Source organism: Dicentrarchus labrax, unplaced genomic scaffold, assembly GCF_905237075.1.
Source record: "Dicentrarchus labrax unplaced genomic scaffold, dlabrax2021, whole genome shotgun sequence".
Classification (NCBI taxonomy): Eukaryota; Metazoa; Chordata; class Actinopteri; family Moronidae; genus Dicentrarchus; species Dicentrarchus labrax.
Window position 1 is genome coordinate 429,933 of NW_026136722.1, and position 9,196 is coordinate 439,128.

At 42.1% G+C, this 9,196-nt stretch overlaps 2 protein-coding genes across 6 annotated transcripts in view; both read left to right on the plus strand.

Moving 5' to 3' along the window:
- Positions 1-4,578, plus strand: part of LOC127356431 (coiled-coil domain-containing protein 134) — a 65,743-nt gene extending 61,165 nt beyond the window's left edge. For all 5 annotated transcript variants that reach the window (XM_051388158.1, XM_051388157.1, XM_051388159.1 and 2 more), the window contains 5 exons: positions 134-255; positions 1,188-1,272; positions 1,710-1,891; positions 3,019-3,090; positions 3,319-4,578. In XM_051388158.1, coding sequence (XP_051244118.1) covers positions 134-255; positions 1,188-1,272; positions 1,710-1,891; positions 3,019-3,090; positions 3,319-3,444 — 587 coding nt within the window. In that variant the 3' untranslated portion in view covers positions 3,445-4,578. The remainder of the gene's footprint in view (positions 1-133; positions 256-1,187; positions 1,273-1,709; positions 1,892-3,018; positions 3,091-3,318) is intronic.
- Positions 4,579-4,754: 176 nt separating this feature from the next.
- Positions 4,755-8,300, plus strand: LOC127356573 (uncharacterized). Its single transcript, XM_051388427.1, has 2 exons — positions 4,755-4,940; positions 5,455-8,300. The coding sequence occupies exons 1-2, from the start codon at positions 4,919-4,921 to the stop codon at positions 7,449-7,451; spliced, it is 2,019 nt and encodes a 672-aa protein (XP_051244387.1). The 5' UTR covers positions 4,755-4,918; the 3' UTR covers positions 7,452-8,300.
- The last annotated feature ends 896 nt before the right edge of the window (positions 8,301-9,196 follow it).

A 9,196-nucleotide genomic window follows, 5' to 3' on the forward strand; every position in this document is an offset into this window, starting at 1 on the left:
AGTGTCAGCTTGTGCATGCACATGAATACGTTTCTGTGCCTTTTTAATGTGCCAGATGGGTGCATGATTGAGCATTTGTGTGAATTATGCCCATATGGAGTGTATGCGTGTCCTCCTGACCTCCTCTTATCAGACAAGCGGCTGTTTGAGACCAAGAGGAAAGATCAGCTGAACGCGCTCAAGAACCTGGTAGAGCTGAACGACATCAATCAGCAGTACAAGATCATAGACATCATGCTCAAAGGACTCTTTAAGGTAGGGTGTGTGTGTGTGTGTGCGTGTGTGCACTCTTACATCATATCCTCACACGGTCTGTGGGCCGCTGCAAAAACAAGGCCACTAGTATAAAACAAAACAACAGCAGCAACAGTTTAGTTCTAAGAGCTCAACCTTCTCATGCTCTCAGCAGATCGGAGGATAAGAAGGTTCTCAGCCCGACACAGAATCAAAAGCTTCAAATCCAATGATTACATTCATCAGCATGTTTCCTGGCATTCATTTGAATGTTAATTCAGACTCAGCTGCTTGGAGTGCCATTCACTCGCACTAAGCTCTGAGCTTTGCTTTACAGTATGCATCAATTTCCCAGAGGATAGTTATCAATGCATCCATGTACCTCTCAAGGGCAACTAGCCTAGTCAACCTTCAGTGGCTGAAATACATTGTCAGCATCTCTATAATGCTGTGTGTGTCAGAGAGAGAGAGAGAGAGAGAGAGAGAGAGAGAATATCTCTTCCATATGCAATCCCCATTGATGCTGCACTGGTTCTAATCTGATTTGGTGTCTTTTTGTGCTCCGTTTCTGTGTATTTCAACCACAATATGACTGTGAAAAAGATGTGTGTGTGTGTGTGTATATATATATATATATATATATATATATATATATATATATACAGTGATTCCCAGTTCCCTGTTTAACTTTATTATCTTATTATAAACCACTTATTTCTGCAAAACCTGTTTTTCTGGCCACACGTTGCTTGCCCTAATGGAGTCCACTGTGAAGTTGTGTTTATCAGATTGACTGCATCCCCCTGATCTGAGCAGTGAAAGTGGTGTGTAAAAATGTTGTGATAGGAATACATTTTCCTTTAAAATCTTCACCTTGCAACTGGAATCCACAGCACATACTGTAGTGTAATGTCAATAAATCTGGGTATTGAGCCATTTCTCTCGTTCTTAAGGTGTTGGAGGACTCCAGACAAATCCTGGTTGCAGCCAATATGCAGCCTGACGACCCTTTCCCAATGGATGATAAGATCAAAGAAGGTCTGATTCACTTTTACACCCCTTTCTCTCGCTCGACTCTTATATTTAACGGCACCTCTAGTGTGTCTTTCACACTCTGATTCTGTCTCCTCCACTTGTTTGTCTTGTGGTTCTATATGCTCTACCTGTCAGTCTTCTTCTCATGCTTATCCTCCTCTGGTGCCAGCCGGTGCCAATAATATGAGCTTTCTCTTTAATGTCTGTCTGAATATCACAAATACAATCATTGTTATTCAACCCCATCACTGCCACCACCCTGAACAAAATCAACCATTGCTTGAGCTGCACTCATCCTCTGTTACATTTATCAGCATGTTTGGTCATGCATTTGTGTTTTGTCAGCACCAATATATCTTCAAAATAAAAAAAAGCTCCCCCACTGTCTTATTTCTTCTTATTAACCTACCTTTTTTTTCTGTCTCTATAAATATCTGCAGCTTACTCCCATGTGGTGGAGAATACAGCATTTTTTGGCGACGTGGCGTTGCGTTTCCCACGCATTGTCCACCACTACTACGACCGGAACTCTGACTGGGGCGGCCTGCTGCGCTGGGGGCTGAACTTCTGTAACCAGACAGGGGTTTTCACAGGAGGAGCCCACCAGCACGTCCTCACACTTGTAAGACCAGAAAATCACCTACTGTAGCTAATGTTACCTGTCGATAACAGTACTGTCACTATTCACTGATATCCTCTGCAGTAAGGGTGTAACTGCAGCCCTGAGTTTGACTATTTGACCGGCTGAATTTAGAAAATATTTGTGAGATCTGCATTCTGTAGGGCTAAACAGAAAAAGAGGGAGTTGTTGCTTAGCTGCTGAAAATGGAAATTGGACATTTTATGGTGTACGGTTTCCATGGGTTTTAATACTGATGACTGATTCAGTTTTGTTTCTTTTTGGAATTCTCTGTACATTTGAGGCGTGAGAAAAATGTGATATATGATGATGCATCAACTTTTTGCTGAAAGAAATTAACTGCATCATTGTTGGATTGAACAATTATAGCCGTATTGTGAAGTCTAGATGCAGCTTTCAGTACAAGTGCACAGTGAATTGAATCCTTTTCTCTGCAGGAGAGTGTAGTGAGAATGTTGGAAGCACTGCAATAAAACAGTTCAATATTGCACACAGTGGTGTGATGACAGAATCATCCTGGTTCAGGTCTTACAGTAGATAATATGGAGATTTTACTGCAATCTGTATGTCATGTCACTGTACAATACATCCTCAGTGTCAGCTAATACCTTTCTGTCATCGCTGCAAAATGTGTCATTTGTCATCAAATTTGTCCATGGTGTAATGTGGCCTTTGAAACCTGAAAGAGCAAAGCAGATAAAATGGTATTCCCCCTTTTAATGTGTGGGTTAATGAACTAAACTCTTTCAGGATTAATCTGTGACCTTAGCAATGTGCCAAGAGGATTATATAGTGGATTAATTCTGAGACTTCAAGCAGCAGCAGTTAGCACCCTGAAAGTGTGCATCCAGCCCTCACTTGTGCCTTAGTAACCCCGCTCTTGGCTTCTGATCCCCCCGTTCTGTGTGGCTCATAGTGTCTGAAGCTGTAACGAGAAAATAAGCTATAATACTGCAACTGCTTGCCAATTTGCGTCAAATTGCTTTTTAGCTGTGAAATAAGTGATGTGACAGTATCTCATTTTCATTCCTTATCTCTTTTGAAGAAATTATAATTTGCCCCCTCTCTTTTCTTGTCTTTGTCATCTGTCTATTCTGCTCATCTCTCAGATGTCACAGGAGCTGGGAATAACAGAGAAAGCCCCAGACTTTATAAACCCGTACCGCACAGAGAGAGACGATGTGAGTAAGATGCATACATGTTAGTCCACACTCTGCCAGCCCCTAGTTATCACTAGTACTCACTCACCTGGTAACCATCTTCTAACACCCTCAGGACCTGCTACTTACACCTTCACTACCAGTAGCAATAGGAACACGGACACATCTTTGCTCTATCATACTGTCCCTAAAATAGCATCATCTCTCACATAGCCTCGATAAAAATCCGCCTTTTCCCATCTGCTTCAGGTGCTTCACACTGCCGAGGCTTTCCAGAAGATCCTGAGGGAGGAGGAGAAGAGGAGGAGGAAAGAAGAGAAGAGGAAAGAAATCAGGAAAGGCCCTCGCATCTCCCGCTCACGCACCGAGCTATAGCGCTGCCCCTCAGTGCCTGTGGTAGAGCAGAGGAGAGGGGACGGAAGAGGAAGGATGGAGCATACGCACAGTCCGCAAGGGGTGGCTTGACTTGTAGACTCCGACGACAGTGCAGGAAATAAAAGCTGTCATCACTTGTACAAAAGCCAGGTGCTCTGTCGAAAACAAGAGAGGAAACCTCAAACTGACTCAAAAAAAAGTAAAGTGGAAGTGGAGGTTTGTCAGTTTCTGACAAAGACCTGAATTGCTGTACATCTACAGCGATTTATAATTGGAAAATCTAGCGTTGTGTAAGAGGTAAAAGACGTCTCGGAATAGGAGTTGATAAGGGAAACTCATTTTTGATAACCTGAGTATTACATAACTGTTCTTTGGAATATAATTCATTTTAGTATAATAAATTTGCTTCACAACTTTGCAGAACCCCACTGTATTGTGTCTGGTCTAGATTTAATGTGACTAAAACCCATTTGCTTCAATTACGTGTGGTTGCCAAATATAGATTTGACCTCACCTCATTCAATTTGGCCTGTTTCTGGTTAGATTAAGTTTGATTTGATGATGGAATCCAATTTTATTTTTGTTTCCTTTTTTTTGCTCAAGCTGAGCTTTGTTAGAGAGATTTCCAGAGGGATGTTTGTGAATAGGCAGATTTATGTTTTTATTGCTGCTTAAACTTTAAAGAAAGAATCCTATGTTTTGTTTTCCCAAAGGGCAATACAATGGTATATTAATTATCTCTTTTTTTTATGTCTTTTTGAACAATTCTTATTTTACCACCATTCGATGGGATCATCTGTGAACTTTCCTTTGACATATTTTGCCTATCTCTCTGTGTAGTTGTTTCACTTAGTAAGAATTATTTTATCTTGTTGGAAGAATCTCTCACCCAGAAATACAATATATGAACCGGTTTCTGTGTTAAATATTTTGTTTTTTTTTATCTTTTATGGAAATTCAACATATTTTAATGGGTTAGATCTATGGAATTGAGATTGATGTAATTTTGAAATAGTATTACGACTGTTATAAAACTATATGTATATTCAGAGAAAGAATATCATTGCTGCAGAATGAACAAGCCATTTTGTTATCAAGTTTAATGAAATAAAATGACTCTGATATGTACAAGAACACATGTTTGTCATATTCCTGCAGTGTGTGTGTGTGTGTTGTGTGTGTGTGTGTTGTTGTTGTTGTCTGTTGTTGTGTGTGTTGTTGTTGTTTTTGTTTTGTGTGTGTGTCTGTGTCTGTGTCTGTCTGTGTGTGTGTGTGTGTGTGTGTGTGTGTGTGTGTGTGTACCGCAGCTATCGTCCAACAGAGGGCAGGCAGCAGCCACCAGACTCTGTACAACCAAAGTCCAATGTTTTTGAACAGTTTGAGCTCAACCTAGCATTTAGCTTCAGCTACATTCACAGGATGACAACTAAAGCCTGACTGCAGAGGGAAAACACACTTCTAATGAGACTGAGCGATGTCTTGTAACGTGGACTTTGGTAAAATAATCTCTTCATGTGGTGATAGTTGATGTTTTCGTCATAAGTTAGCAACATGCTAAGGCTAGCATGCTAATGTGAAATTGTTTACCGTTAGCTAACGTTGTTATTTGTTAGCAGGCAGCATTTGTTTAAAAATAGCTAGTTAGCTCATACATAGCACGATATCTGGGATTAAAACCTAATCTCTGCATTTGATGTCTGCTCTTTAGTTTCAGAGTTATCGCCTGGTCTTATTTGACTTATAAACATTAACTTATTAACATCTAGCGCTAAACTAGCACTTGTATGTATCGTTTGCTAACCTATTGAGTTGTCTCTGTCCAGAACCGTCCTCACAAACACTTGACCTTTCTAGGCTTGTTGCATTGTCACATAATCTGTTGTCTTCACTACAATGAAAGTATTGATTGCTGTCTTTCAATAAAGGAGGACTGCCATGCTTTACATGCAAATGCAGTGAAGCTCAATCGATATGAGCTATCAATAGTCTCAGACTGTTTCTGTTCTGCAGTTTTTCCTCCAGGGGATGAGGAAGAGAAAAAGGAGCCAGTGGACATGGACGGTGAGAAGGAAGAAGACAACTGGAGTGAAGAACTCAGGTTGGTCCTCATCGGAAAGACCGGATCTGGCAAGAGTGCGTCTGGAAACACCATCTTGGGCCGAAGGCAGTTCCTGTCGCAGATCAGTGCCAGCTCTGTCACCCAGATTTGCCAGCTTGGGAGCGCTGAACTCGCTGAGGAAGAGGATGCTGAGGAGGATGGCCAGACTGTCACACGGAAGAGGATGAGGAGAGTTGTGGTGGTTGACATGCCAGGTTTTGGGGACACTCACCTCAGTGTGGAGCAGATTCATGCAGAGATAGCCAAATGCGTGTCTCTGTCTGCCCCTGGGCCACATGCTTTCCTTCTGGTGGTGCCAGTAGGTCGTTACACAGACAATGAGAACCAGGCTGTCTGCGAGTTGGCTAAGATATTTGGGGAGGATGCAGTCCGTCACCACACTGTGGTTCTTTTTACCAGGGGCGATGACCTGGAGGGCCTAGCGATTGAAGAGTACCTGAGGGAGACTGCACCTGCTGGGCTTAAGGCTCTGATTGACAGGTGTGGGGGCAGGTACCATGTACTCAACAACAAAGACCCCAGTAACTTAGTGCAGGTTAACAAACTCTTAATGAAAGTGGACAAGATGGTGAAGCAGACTAACAAAGGGTTTTATACTAACACAATGTTTGTAGAAGCAGAGGCTGTCATCAGGGAGGAGCAGGAAAGGATGTTGAGGGAGCGAGGGCAAGCAGAGGGGGAGGAACAAGGAAACAATGGGAGCTTGGAAGAACGGGCTAAACTTGCAAAACGAAGGAAATGTGACTTGGAGTCTAACGGAGCAGAGGGCACCGATAGAGGATCACAAGGGGTCAGAAAGAGGGAGTTGGAGGGAGGAAATGAAGATTTTAGGGTGGAGAGATGGAGAGAGGAGAGCAGAGGCAGCGGCTTCAGCCTGCTGAGGGACCGGTTCAGAGGCAGGCGCAAAAGCTGCAGCAGGACCGTGAGCCGGCGACATGCCCTCAGGTCATCCTTGATGAGGAGGGAGGCTGCGCTCTCTGCTAAGGTCCTGGAGAGAGTTAAGATCCTGGTGGCTGCTGGAGCCACAGGCATGGCAGTGGGAGCAGTGTTTGGAGCAGCGGCCCCTTTAGCAGCCGCAGCCGGGGCATCTCTCATGGGGAACTCGGTTGGTTTTGCTGCAAGTCAGTTTGCTGGGATGTCTGTAGCGGGAGGCACTAGTGTTGGGAAAGCTGTGGGGGCAATAGTGGCAGCAGCCTCAGGGAAAACTGCAGTGGCTCTGGGGGCAGCAACAGGTGGAGTTTTAGGTGGTTCTGTTGGAGCCATTGTTGGCACTGAGGCTGCCAGTCCTGGGGAGGGCGCGCTGGATGCCCTCGGGCAGGTCAGTGTCATAGGGGCCTCTGCTGTGGGGTTGGCAGCAGGTGTGGGAGGCACCATGGGAGCTGGGGCTGCTCTTGGCGCAGCTCTGGAGGGAGCAGCTTTCAGCACAGCAGCTCTCAGTGGAGCTGAAACTGCATCAGTAGGGGCAGCTGGTGTAGCCAGTGCACCTGTAGCTCAGAGTAGTTTTGCTTCAGCAGCAGGGCATCATGCAGTGGCCACTGTAGGAGGTGTAGTCACTGGGACTCCTCAGTGTGCTGCAGCAGGAGCAGCCTTAGCTCAGGAGATAGCTGTGAATGTCCCAGTGGCTGCTGGGTCTCCTGGTGCTGTGTGTGGGTTAACAGGGCCCAGTATGGCGTCAGTGGCCAGCAGGGTGTCAGACCACTGGGGCACTGTGGCAACAACAACACGGATCCTGAATGCAGTGGCTGAAATAGGCAAGGCTGCAGCAGGCATTGCCCTGGCTGGTGGTCTGGTAGTGAAGGTGGTAAAAGAGAAAGTCAGATGTGGCACAAGAACAACTGAAGCCAGTTACACAGAGAAGAAGTCTTATGAGATCTACTGGAACAAATAAATACAATGAAACAATTTGCATATATTTTCCTAGCCATACCATGTCGGAGATGCACAGCTAGCAGTGAGAGAAATGTAATATAAAACAATATCATATGAACAAGTAATGACACATTATAAAAGTTAAAAGAAAGCAGAAGTTGTAATTGCAAATATTGATAGGAACTGTTTGAGGCTGGTGAATGAGTTCAGTGACACAATGCTGTGTGGGATGACTAATGAAGGATATCTGGTGCACAGTCCTGTGATACCTTTACTTTATTTCCCCTTTTATTCAAACACATTTTTATCTAAATCAGTTTACGAGGCAATTGATTCACCTTGCTGTTGGTTGGTTTGGAACCAGACCTGATGTCTTCATACACATTTATTTTTATAAAATAAAGAGAAATTAAAAACAGACATTTACTCCTGGAAACTGGACTGCTGAAAATGTGGGTCGTCACAACTCAACTTTGTAAACTCGATGAATGAATGGCGTGAATTTCATAAAAGTTTTTAATTTTACTTTTTCTTTCACACTCTTTAAAGAATCACAGAATTATAAAGAGACTATAAGAAATTCTCTTAAGCACCATATTAAAGTGTTTGCTGCGTGAGATCAATTTGTGTATATAATTATTCTTGAGTGTGGAAAATGAACAAAAGGACTGAAGTAATAAAAAGCACTTAAACGTTGTGGTTTCCTACCTGTAACATGTAAACCACAGACGAGTTTTGCTGTTATGTATTGTGTTAACGCTGGTTTTGACCAACCAGTACCACTGGTTTTCAACTACTGTAAATGTATCAACAGGTAATACGTGTGTTAACTTTGGTGCAGTTAAATAAAACAAGCATTCTGACATGATTGAATATTTTGGCCTCATTTCTTATCTTCTGTTGTTGAGTTGTTAGTTATCTTTTCCGCCTGTACCTCAACTGTGGCACTTTGCTAGAAAATCACCACAGGCTCATTCCTGGAATTATACTTCTACGTGCTTGAGTGCACATAATGCATCAATAATTCAACTGTACTTGGTTTTATCATCTGTATGTATTACTATTAAGTATATTAAACAGCAATATACTTTTATATCAAGTAAAACATGACTTTTCATTGAGTATTTTAAACTGCGCTACTTTTTCATAGACGACCTGATGATCAGACTTTATTTTATTTGTATAGCACTTTCCATACAAACAAATTGTAACATAAATTGCTTTACACAATAAAACACCCCCAACCACACACAAAGTAATAAAGACTCTGTAATCAATAAAACACTCAATAACAGCGCTCAGTAAAACCCGAACTGAGGAAACGCTATCTCATCAATTTGCAGTGAGGAAACACCAGCGGCTGGGTTAGAAAAACACTCCAAACAAAGACAGAATATAGCAAGTAATATAACTGAGCCAAATGTATAAATAGACAAAGTAAACACAGTAATAAAACAGATTAAAATGGATAAATCAGTAGACAAATTAAACAAAGTAATAACAGATTAAAATGTATAAACAAATAAGTAATAAAATAGATTAAAATGTATAAACAGGTAATAAAATAGATTTATAAAAATGTATAAATATACGGACAAAGTAACAAAAAGAAGTGCTAAAACAGATGAAAAATGCATAAATAGACTAATAAAACGTTCAGCTTATACTTTCTAGTGTACTATTTGTATGCATGAAAGGATTGAAAATAAGTAACTATTTTTAATGAACACCAAACATTTGACCTGCAAGTCGGGAGACATTGTC